Source organism: Protomyctophum bolini (genome assembly GCF_963924005.1).
Source record: "Protomyctophum bolini genome assembly, chromosome: 7".
Lineage (NCBI taxonomy): Eukaryota > Metazoa > Chordata > Actinopteri > Myctophiformes > Myctophidae > Protomyctophum > Protomyctophum bolini.
This window is the reverse complement of record NC_137868.1, coordinates 47351920-47364809: the sequence shown is the minus strand read 5'-3', so window position 1 is coordinate 47364809 and position 12890 is coordinate 47351920. Positions and strand designations below refer to the sequence as shown.

Here is a 12890-nt window from a genome sequence, read left to right as displayed (position 1 = left end):
CTAATACATGTGGGGGAAATTATTAAAATATTTAGGTTATAAAATACCACTCTAAGTAGTATTACCAAGGTATATTTACCATCAAGCTATTATTAAAGTATTTACATTATATATAGGAAATAAACAGGTAATCATAATGATAAAATGCTATGTATTCATATAGGACAACTAATACATATTGACCAGGCCTCACTAAATGTAAAGTACACATGCAGCTTCATACACGTGTGCACGCCCGTGCAGGCACGCACACACACTCTCTCTCTCAGGTCCCCACAACAGGTCAGCCCACCCTCTCGACCGGACTGTGCAAACAAATGGAGGGACCGTCCAGGGTCCACACATTCACACACACACACACACACACACACACACACACACACATACACACTAGTTGATCTACTGTCACATTTAAGAAAGCTCACATACACACATAAACATGATCTCATAATGACTGGCACATTTAATTAAACACAACACATGTCACATACACCCACACATAGGGAGCAGAGTCCGGAAGAAGAGGTCCAACACGACACTTCAAATTGGGAGGATGGCCAAGAGCACCCCCTGAAGAAATGAACTATTCTCTGATTGGACTATATTCAAAACTTGGAAGTATTAAATAACTGTCGATTCCATGGAATCGGCACTCTCTAGAAATGATGTGACACCGAGGTCACGGACGGAATGGAGAGTCCAGAGGTCTACCGGTGGCTAATTCGTTTGACTTCTGTCGGTAACCATATTTGTTCTTATGATTGTATAGGCTCATATTATATTGTTGTAGACTATAGGGCCAAACATTATTGTACACTATTTTATTAGGGCTTTTGATTATTAAAACGTATAGATAATCATAACTCTTTGCTGTGTATTTATTCCAGAGGTTGGTACCATTTTATGGGAAATAATCATGCAAACGAACGCGTGTTGATGTTGATGTCTGGTTTTCTGTCTTTTACCTCCTTGGAGGTTGAAGGTGAAAGGCCAGAGGTTAAAATCTTCTCCACATGTATAACTATTACATATAAAAGTTGTGGACTGCTTCAGTCAGTTAGTCAACTTATAGAATACTCTGGTCAACTTACTGAGGCAATTCAGACTACATTAGGTAGGGGGCAGTCAATCATGACTAGGTCGCTATTAAAAACAGGCCCGTTATTCACCTGACAAAAAAGTGCATCCTAAATTGTGGAACACAAAAGAAGATTTCACAGTTTTATTAAGAACAGTTTAGAATATATTTGTTCCATATAAATTCTTTATTCTATCCAACTCATTTGTAACTTTGGCAAGGTTCCAAAAGTTTCACATCCCCATGTTTGCATAATACAAGTGCACACCATCATAATCTGAACGATTCACAATAATGAAATGAGCCATTTGCATCCAATGGCAATGCACTGTAAGCAACAGCTGATGTGCTCCATGGAGCTTCACACGTTCAATCACATTAAAAATACATACAAAAAACAACTTCCATGCTTTAGGCTCTAGTCCCCTGAAGGAGGTCATGTACATATTCAGCTCACATGGCACTGCGGTTTCAGCCTTGTACCCGTCTTGAGCCCTCTACAACCACAGGTCTGTGACTGAATGTTTGAGGAATGACACTCTTGAACATGGGATACATTTTGAAATCTCTGGTACAGAGTACAGACAGGCCCCAAGAAAACACCTGAAACACCTGTCTTTATTTGCTGTATAGATCAGCACTGATCAGTGATTGTCTCGCAAGTGGAACTTAGATTATTTGACCTGAATAAATCATTATACTGTATCATTTATGTTCTTGCATAGTTTTATCTCTGCTACCAAAAGATGACATATGTCATGTACAGGCCATTTCCACAGTGGAACATTCCTTTTGGTTATCAAACTGAAACCTTACCAAAGTTGCTTTTATCCAAGAAAAGCAACAACCCACAAGCAGGCACTGGAGTGAGGCAAAGTTTGTGGGCTGAAACAGCTGAACATGAAACATTTTGTTAGTTCTTGCATCAAAGTGGTGCTGGAGTGAACACCTACGAATGTGTGTATGGTCATACAACACTTGTAGACCAAAGTAAAGCTCAAGAAAAAAGAAAAGAAAAAGATAAACACAATTCCCCGAGTCCTCTATTGCCCCTTGTTTGGTCACACCTCCTTTTGTTGTATGGTAAAACAACCAATGCCACAGGGTCCGGTAATGCAAACTCCTCTCAGTCAGACTTGTCTTTCTTTTTGCCTCCACCGACATAAGGAACTCTGCTGGCCACAGCAGACCCTACTGCGGTCACTCCTCCAGCAACAGCACATACTCCGCCTTTGACTAGACTAACACCCATCCCAGGCACACTGGCCACGGTTGTTACAGCTGACTTGGTTAAGTCCAGGCTCTTTCCTCCTATCCAGGCAACGCCTCCCACTGTTGCTCCCACCGCTCCTTTGGTAGCACTGTACAGCCCCCCGGTCAACCTCCCAAACATGCTAGGTTGTGGCTGTGGATGGTCCTTGTTGGTGTCTATAATGATAATGATATTGAACTTTATTTATATAGCACCTTTCAAAACAAGGTTCCAAAGTGCTGTACAGTACAAGGTTAAAAAACCCCAACATATAGCAAGTCACAATCAAGAGCAGTTTGAAAACGAGAAACACAAAAGGAAAAGAAGACAAATAGCAGCAGTTGAATATGTACAATCACCTATAGAAAGGGTAAAAAAACATTCTGTGTAAAGGAGTTTTTAAAAGTGACTTAAACACAGGCACAGATGGTGTTAACCTTACATGCACCGGTAGAGCATTCCATAATCTAGGTGCCTGGGCGGCAAAGGCCCGATCACCTCTGGTGACAAGGTTGGTCATAGGGACCTCAATAAGGGCCTTATCCGATGATCTGAGGATGCGTTCAGATTTAGGTGGGGACAGCATTTTATTGCATATAAAGCCCATTTAGGGCTTTATATGCAATGAGTAAAATGTTGAAGTCGCATCTGGCACTCACAAGTACAGGTGTATAAAGCACAATGATGCAACATTTCACTGATAAATAAGGATATACAAATAATGTCTTATATTCCCTGAAAACAACAAAAACGTTAACGTTATACGTTAACGTATATTGAGCTAGTTGTAGGTGTCCAACTGCCATCAGGGTCTACATTTCTCAGTGGAAGAGTAGAGTAACCAGATCCAACCACTGCAGAATGTGCTAAACACACTATACAGATTTATATATATTATATATGCCTTAAAATATGTTCCAGATTGCAGCTTTAATAATACTTAATAACCCATTTTGACCTGGGAACGATTCTACAATTGTCTTTAGATTTATTAGATTTTTCTAAAATAGCTATAAGCATAACATAATGCTAACACCAAAAGGGGTTCCCGCCCAAAATGGGTTGGTAGTTAAGTGATGTTTTTTGGTTAAAACAAAAATAGTTTTGTTAAATAGGTTAATCATCCAAATTGCAGCCAATCAGGAGAGAGTAGCTATTTATGAGCTAAATTTTAGTAACGTATAGTGTTCCATTTCTTTGTGTCATCACTTACAATTCCACTTGTTTAATATGTATCCTGACTGTGTTCTCTATCCTGATTGGCAAAAATTGGTATCCCAGTTTCGGTTTCTGAAAATGCATTTTCTGTTTAATAAAAAGCTGGGGAGACATGGAGACTCCTGCTACTGCAACAAACATGCAATGACTACTATCATAATTTGGAGATTTTAACACTTATTTTAAGTAAAGGAAAATCACTACTACCTTTAATGAGAAAGAGAAAACAAAAATATGTATTGAACTTACCTGCTTCTGATGGCTCATCTTTGAGGAATGCTGCCGCCTCCTCCTGTACCTGCTCAGTTTGACTCATGTCTCTGCCTAGCAAAGAAAACAAAAATAAAGTACCGGCAGGTGCCAATGAAAACTGTTAATATTATAACACCTAAAAATTCAGGCCATCTAAAAATGAAAACCTTTTTGTAATACTGTGGAAAATCATTTCCTGTTAAAAAACTAAACAAAGTAGAAAAAGTGCCCTCGGCCCTCGTGGCACAGGTCTCCACCAGGGCAGGTCAGGTTGTGGCCTCCTGGTAGCGCTATAATAGGCCAACGTGAAAAGGGTACCGTTTATTCTTATGCCTTGGATGGCAATTGGATGATTTGAGGCATCTTGTTCCAAAAATATGTTTTGCAAGAATCCACCTGTTGGCCAATGTGAAAAGGGTGGGATATATTCCTCAGCCTAGTCCGTGAAAGATTTCACGTGAATTGCACACTGCATTCATGATTCGATGCTTTTTGCTCAAAACGGGCAAATCCTGCAAACTTTGCAAGCCTATGTTAGCCAATTACAATTAGGAAGGAATATGAAATATGGGACAAATCTGTCTTGAACACCTGACTATAGAGATAGTGTGTGTAACGATTTGTGGGATTTTTGGACAGAATCTGGAGGAGTAATATAAAAATGTGTTTTTCAAAAGTCAGCCGGGTTAATGGTGCCGGAGATTAGCGCGCACACCGTGTGCGTGTGGCACGCACGCACGCGCACGCGTGTGGCACACACCTCACACACACAGTGGAGACAACAAACAAGGAATTCTACATGAGGTGCAGTGCACTAAGCAAAGACTGATTTTAGTTTAGTTAGGATAATGTCTACAATTAGGCAGTCTAGATTCCGAATGTATTAAATAATCTACATCTGACACATCTTCAGAGAATGTACAAATGCAAGCGATGACACTAAGGTTGCCCACCAAACTTTCGGGCAGGTGGAGTTTGCTTACACTTACAGGTGCTCACAGGTGCACACAACAGGACTCACGAGATATCTGTCTAAACACCTGAACGTGGCCAGAGCGCTCTGTCTTCTGGAATGTAAAATAGAGCACTTAAGGTGCTAAAAGGTTCTGTTTTCACTGTTGATACTTGCTACACTTAAAATATAAAATACTAAAGTGTGAAGCCATACTGATAGTCATAGCTATGTAGGTATTTGGCAAAAATATATAAGGTATGACATTTATCACACACCTGGCCAGAAAGTTAAAAAATGTGTTAAATTGAACAATCTAATTCAAATTTTACCTATAATTTTATAATTAACTATTTACTATTCGGGCAAGTGGGCCTGACACGTGGGCATGACCTGAGACCTTAGTGTCAACCCCTGAAATGGAATCAATGGACCACACAGGGTGATTTTTAATTTTTTATTAACACATGGATTTTACCGTGTACTTTGGGTGTGCTCATCCTGACTAGACAAACTACACAAAACAAGGCAGACCAGTTCACTTAGATTTGTGACCGGATCTGAAATTATATTTTTTCTCCTAGTGAAGCTAATGTCTTTTGAAGTATAATGGTCCCCTTTATTTTGTATTACCGTAAACAGTCATAGCCATGACAAAACCACCTTTAATAGTTGCACAGTACCCACATGGACCTTACAGAAAGCATGTGCACACAGAACCACTGACACTCTAGGCTACTAGCCAAGTCTCTACCATTAACCACTTACCAGTAAGCCATATATGTACTGTCTTTATATGGCAACGAGTAAAAATAGGCAATCTACAAGTTCAGAGCGCAGAACTAGAATATGATATTTTAAAAAAAGAAAGAAAGATAAGACTATAATGACGTCATTCCCAAAATAGGGACACTGGGTTGACTGGGTTCTAGTAATTATTTTATTGGTCATGGTTTACTCAGTCAGAACTTGGTGGTGCTTAACACTTAGACTGCTACAGGTTCTAGCGAACTGAGGATTACTGGTGCTAATGGGTTAACATGGGCTTTTTAAACTTTTTGGGGGGCCCACAGCGAGGGGCCTCTTATAGCGAGAATCACACCGCATAAATCAAAAGAAAGCCCAACTTGTCCACTAATTAAAAAATATATATATATGATTCTACCATCTTCCATTCTGGAGATATTGACCTTTTTCTAACACCTGCTTTTGCCTGCACGCTGCTCGTGAAAAAAAACAACAGAGATATGGAGGCTTGAAGTTGACAGGCATTTCAGTTCAGTTTTTTTAGTTCAAAAGACCGATATAAATTTGAGCACGAATAATATCCTATACAAACCATATACCGAATGAAAGCCCTGAATGTCTACTTTTAGGAGGAAAACAGTACACATTGTACACATATACAGTTTTGACAGTAATTGGTCATTGAATTCAGCTTGTGCCCACCAGAGATAACTTCATAGAAGACATGGACCTGAACTGCTCAATATTCACAAAATAAGGCCTATAGCGACATATACATACTATATACCGTATGAAACATAAGACTCTCTGCTTTCATAAGAAAAATACCACCCAGAAAAATCACACCCCTGTGAAGTGAGCAGTGCAATTGCACTGCTCACTTCACAGGGGTGTGATTTTTTCTGATTTTTATTATTATTATAGTATTAGTATTTTTCTTATGAAAGCAGACAGTCTACTGTTTCATACGGTATATAGTATGTACATGTCGCTATAGGCCTTATTTTGTGAATAATAGTTCTTCAGGCCCATGCCATCTCTAAAGTTCTCTCTGAAAAAGATAATTTTAGAGAAAGCATGGACCTAACAACAAAATATTCACAAAATAAGGCCTATAGCGACATGTACATACTATATACCGTATGAAACAGAATACTCTCTGCTTTCATAAGAAAAATACTAGTACTGTAATAATAATAGAAATCACACCCCAGTGAAGTGAGCAGTGCAATGTTGCACTGCTCACTTCACAACATTGCACTGCTCACTTCACAGGGGTGTGATTTTTATTATTACGAGTAAGACGCGCGAACGCGGAAAGCGAACGCAGATCGTAAATTGCAATAACAATTAGAATAAATTACAGACATGATCTGCAGGGTGTCATAGTTAGTGCTTGGACCACGCCAGCTCCATATATGGTCACAAAAGACGCCATCACACTCATGTCACCATGACTCAGCCATAACCATATAAGGAGTCCCCAAAGCAGGACCACGCCATCACACTCATGTCACCATGACTCACAAATCACTCAGCTCCATGTATGGGCACAAAAGGGCCAGGTCCACATATACAGTAAGCGGGACAGACAGACACACACACACACACACACACACACACACACACAGACAGACAGACAGACAGACAGACGTGATCTGCTAGGTCTCATAGTAAGTGCTCACTGAATTCGCAATTACAGTATTAGTTTTTTTCTTATGAAAGCAGAGAGTCTTGATGCACATATCTGATCATAAAACGGACTTGGAAACTTTCTTCTGCCTGCATCGTGGTCAGTCTCTCTCCTAAGTTGTTAGAAAATATAAATCAGCCTCAATCGTAGCCCCATATGTGCCCTCTCCCTACGCTCATTCTGTGATTCGAGCTACAATCGCAGTAACAGGGGGGGGGGGGGCAACTAGGCTTTGAGGAAATGATCTTGCATAATCAACATTATTGTCGATCGTCGTGTGCCTATCCAAACATGTCCAGACATACCACTAACCTCATCGATCCAGTCTCGCGTCTCTATAAGGTGAGACGCGAGACTGGATCGGTAAGGATTATGTCTGGACATGTTTGGAAAAAAAACCAACGACGATGGATGGATGCGGCAGCAGCAGAAGCAGCACGTCAACGTGTTTGGAAAAAAAAAAACAACGAGAAAGGGGGATGGATGGTTGGATGCGAGCAAAGCAGCAGCAGCAGTACGTCAACAATTATAGGGAAAATAGCTTTATCCACCACGGCCTCCGCAGTTTAGGATGAGACATGTGTATTCGTTATACATTACAAACGGGTCAATGACGTCCCAGACGTCTTCATTGCGGTCTTATCACTGCAATTATAATGAATGCAACGGTTACAATCACAGCCGATAGATAGTGTCTGCTGGCGAAGACGCTATGGCTTGCGATCAGCGACCAACGTATCATGGCGGTCCCTCGATAATGATGTGCAATCTGTCCATGACTAACTCCATGTTTCTGGCAAACGTTATGAAATCAAATGCCGATCGTTGCAGGTTTATATACGGGCAGAGAGAAAATCGCTTTTTCCGAGAATGAGAGATTAAGTGCAACTAGGAAAGCCTTGCAGTTGAAAGCAGTGGGGAGTGGGGGGGGGGAACTGCCAATGCGATCCAAGAGGAAGAGACCCCCCCCCCCACAATTCTCCCTCGGGAGAAACCATGTAGAAATGGTAAATGGTAAATGGTGCATTTATATAGCGCCTTTATCCAAGGCGCTTTACATAGATTGTGCATTACATTCACCCATTCACACACCGATGGCAGCGGAAACCATGCAAGGCACCAACTAGCACATCGGGAGCAATTAGGGGTTCAGTGTCTTGCTCAAGGACACTTCGACAGTAACTCTGGGGGAGCCCGGGTTCGAACTGGCAACCTTGTGGTTCCCATCCAGGCACTCTACCCCTGAGCCACCGCCGCCCCCGGCGCCCGAAACAGGAGGGGAGGGGGAATCGAGTGTATTCACACACACAAGAGCATGGACCCATCCATTTTAGATCCCCTGACATCTGCGTTGGTCTATGCCGGACGGCCGTCTCCATTACGTCGTAATGGGGGCTGCCTCCTCGCATAGACCAACCAATAGGCGGTGCCAGACGCTTCTCAGACCAACACCTCTTTTCAGCAGGGGGGGGTTTTAACTCTTTTTAGAGCCGATCGGTGTTACATTATGAGTTGTCCGGGCGCAAATATAGTTGAACTATAGTAATCAATAAAAAAACGTTTTTTGGACCATAAAACGTATAAAAACGTTATGCGCATATCACGGGTGGGTATAATAAAGCGTATAAAAACGCTTTCAGCATTCTAAGTGTTAATACTCTTAAAACTGTTTCTGCATGATTTTTCTGTTTCTTAGGCCAGTGGTCCTCTGCTGCTTACGAAAGCTATGTTAAGATGTTATGTTTTCTTGAAAGATATTTTGCAGGCTCAAATACTAACTAGTCGCGAATAGTGTGTTTGCTACTGATTTTCTTTGCTTACTGCAGAAGTGTATAATTAATTATTAAAACTGTATTTAGCATATTACTGTGGCAGAACTTGCAGCAGCAGCGTTGCCGCATCATGATCATGCATGCGATCATGTTGCCAATTTGCAGCTCCAGGTGGTAGACTACTGGGTACTGATTTCAGATATTAATGATAATGATAGAATGTCCTTTTCGGTGATCCTGGTTGGGTTGGGTTCATGTTGGTTTGCTGCGCAGTGGCAACCAGGACACAGTTTAGGACCCCCGAATTTCAGGGATCAACAGGCGCTGTACTGTTGAACACATTGACCTAGTCATCACATAATGCTAGAACAGGCGCTGTACTGTTGAACACATATATAGCTTAGGGTTGGTGATGATCTGCTTTTTGGGGGATTCGGATGTTTTGCGCTGTTTGGGGGATTCGGAGTCCCTATGGTCGGGACTGATGCGCTTGACCCGTACCTAAAAAGCAGATCCAATACATCGCCAAACCATAATAAATATATTGCATTGATTATCTTATATTCAATAAATATATATATTACATCCTCCTTGAGTTGTCTGACTGAAATGAGCATTTGCGCCTGTCGTAGACATGCGCAGAGCAAGTTCAGTCAGGGAACCTCAGTCAGCGCGCCGGCCGTTAATTGGGCCACCACAGCATCATCCACATGATTCACTCAGCCAATCACAGCTCACCCCATCTCTCATACCGGCTACTTGAACCAGAGGTTTGCATTCCTCTGCCTTCTTGTTTGCCCACTGCTGCTGTATCAGCGTGCTGCTGTCATACAACTTGCGCTCATTCTGCTTGCTTACTTGCTAATGCTTATTGTATACTGTGCGCTGCTGTATACAAGTGCGTGCTCACCCACCTCCACCCCAGCTACCACCTGTCGTTTTGGATCTACTGTTTTAGGTACGGGGGATTCGGAGTCCCTATGGTCGGGACTGATGCGCTTGACCCGTACCTAAAAAGCAGATCCAATACATCACCAAACCATAATAAATATATTGCATTGATTATCTTATATTCAATAAATATATATATTACATCCTCCTTGAGTTGTCTGACTGAAATAGATCCTGGCAAATTATCCTTATATCCAGCCCTGTCCAGACCCCCACCCCCCAAAGCAGTAAACCTACAACAGTGGTTCTAGCGGACACTTGAGTATGTGAAGAGCAAAGTTTTGAAGTCAGGTTACAGTATTAACTATATACTTGAATAGGGGCTCAGTAGGTTGGGAAGCATGGGGAAGGCTGCGTCGCCCAGAAAAAACATGTGGGGTCTTTATCGTCCGTCCAGGGAGGGCTTCGGGAGGGGGTAACTGAATCTCGCCTCTGTGAAGACGAGAACCAAAGGCACTGTCTTGGAAGATTCCACCATCACTTTCTCTGCCTGTGAGAGAAATAATAAACATCACATTTGTCAAAAATATAATTAACAGATTAGCAACACATGCACCTGGTCATTAATGTATTACTAGTGGATTAGTAGGACTACTGATGTGCCATTGAATGTATTCTCTATCCCAATGTGCTACACATTTAAATGTATATGACAGTATTTCAGCATTTATTAAACAAGTGTCTTAGCTATTCTGAATGATCCAAGTCTATTCACTGCATACAGGCCGGGGTAACAGGTCTAGTGTATATTTCCATCCTACAAACATAAAATTCCCATTGACAATGAATGGATTTTACATCATAGTGTCTGAGCAAATATGCAGTTTATTTCACGTCATGATGATGTACGATGATAAGAGACACAGGTGTGATTATTTTTTACTACTTTCAAAATGACCAGCTCAACAAGGTCTAGCCTTGTGGACCTTGTATTGTACTGTATTTCCCTATGCTTGTCCATGCAAACTGTTAAAGTATTCAATCAATCAATGCATAGCCTTCGTGGTCTACTGGCACAAATTCACAATCTACCTTTTGGGCACCCCTGCTGTACATGCATCACTGCAGTACAATCCAAGTTCACTGGGTGCCATAATTAGGTCCCATCAATACAGGCAGTCATTGTCAATGATCATTACAATGTCAATGGAATGTAAAGCATTCATTCTGCCACGGTATCACTATCAACACTTTTTTTTTAAGATAATAAATAAGTTTTGATATGACATACCATATGCCCCAATGTCTACCATCGTGAAACGATAGCGTGCGTCGCAAACTGCCCTCAATACGATGCTGTGGTGCCCTTTGTAGTTGTGGAAATCACTTCTAGCATTTGCTGGAGCCTTGAGATTGACGTGATTCCCGTCGATCGCTCCTACACAGTTGGGGAAATTCCACAGCTTCCAAAAGTCAACTGCAATGTCCCGGGAACTGTGTAGCTGACGGAAAGGACACGAACTCCTCTTTCAGGGCCAACCAGATGGCTTCAGTGACCTCCGAAACAATCGAACAGACCGTGGAGACACCCATTCTGTAGTTTGTGGCAGCCTTTTGATGGGACGTGCCAACAAGCAAGAATGTCCAGGGTGACTGCCACTCGTTCTGCTGGGGATATTGGGATCCTGTGGTTTGAACCATGTTCAATATACGGCTGGACGCGTGGGACAAGGTCCTCAAAACGTACATGATACATCCAGACTATGTATGAGCCTTAACAGGTAACAGCACACTTGGGTGACTAGGGTATACACTAATACAGGCATCAGAACACAGGTGACAATAGGGTTTACACTAATACAGGCAACAGAACACAGGTGGCTAGGGTTTACACTATTACAGGCAACAGAACACAGGTTCCCCCATATCATTGTTTACTTTAATGCAATCATCAGAACACAGGTGACAATAGGGTTTACACTAATACAGGCAACAGAACACAGAACCCCCCCCCCCACACACACACACACACACACACTCAGTAGGCGTTCCCGCATAACTAATAAATGATGATGATGATGTCACATGCATACTACAGTCCCATTTATAATACTGTATATGCAATGTATTATTCAGCTCAAATATTAAATGTATTTTCCAGCCCACCAAAACATTGGTTCTCAATTATTATAATTTTTTGTCTCAGGTCACCCTGAATGACTTTATAGCACCTTTAGTCATATAAACGGTAGGCCTATAGATATGTTAATCTTCCCCCCAAAGATACAGTAGGCCTATCATGAAGAAAACTGGAGCGAAAAATGAGTTTCCATTATAGGACATACTGAAAATAACTTTTATGGTGTATAACCACTTTAAAAATAACATTCACCCAACATAGCAGATCTATAAGCTCACGACCCATCAGATTCGTGAACTTGTACTTGTAGATCTGCTATTTTTGGTGAAGAGATTTGTTGTACTGTATGCTGTACCAAGTAGAGTGTCTTAAGTCAGTGGTTCCCAAAGTGGGGTCTGGGGACCCCCAGGGGTCCTTGAGGGAGTTCCAGGGGTCCCCAGCTAGCTAAATGATAGTTGGTAACCAAATGTACCCTTATATATCGGGTACAGGCTTTAGTTCCGACATACTATTGATCTGTAACCTCAATCCCTAACCTAACCATAACCGCAAGCACGGGAGCAGCGCATGTCGGACCATCACATATTCTCATGGCATGTCCCCGTGCTTCGGACCTTTGGTGTGTCGGATCTGCGTGTGCACCCCTATAGATCTTTAACTCTTGTGCAAAATGAAACCAAATGGACCTTGTCAAGAGTTAAATTATTGCATTAGTAGACTACAAGAAGTCTACACAATTAGAGAAGGTAGAGAACATCAATATGGAATTGTGGACAAATCTTATCCAACGACAGCAAAATATTCCTTAGTTTTGGGTCTGCAGGGCTAAATGTCATCAAATGGTGGTCCGTGGCTCAAATGCCATACAAATGATGGGCCTTGACATGAAAAAGGT

The 12890-nt window shown here is 41.7% G+C and overlaps 1 protein-coding gene across 1 annotated transcript; it reads right to left on the bottom strand.

The window, feature by feature from the left end:
• Nucleotides 1–1208: 1208 nt before the first annotated feature.
• Nucleotides 1209–3931, bottom strand: LOC308318016 (transmembrane protein 263-like). The gene is made up of 2 exons (XM_080767370.1): nucleotides 3798–3931; nucleotides 1209–2506 (listed from the first exon to the last, which is right to left on the bottom strand). The coding sequence occupies exons 1-2, from the start codon at nucleotides 3862–3864 to the stop codon at nucleotides 2205–2207; spliced, it is 369 nt and encodes a 122-aa protein (XP_080623496.1). The 5' UTR covers nucleotides 3865–3931; the 3' UTR covers nucleotides 1209–2204.
• Between the last annotated feature and the right edge of the window lie 8959 nt (nucleotides 3932–12890).

What these genes read in the sequence shown, in the direction of transcription:
- LOC308318016 (XM_080767370.1), bottom strand. Translation starts at nt 3,864, where the DNA reads ATGAGTCAAACTGAGCAGGTACAGGAGGAGGCGGCAGCATTCCTCAAA. An exon ending in AGATGAGCCATCAGAAGCAG is followed by an intron (nt 2,507 to 3,797) that starts GTAAGTTCAATA and finishes TTATCATTATAG; the next exon opens with ACACCAACAAGGACCATCCA.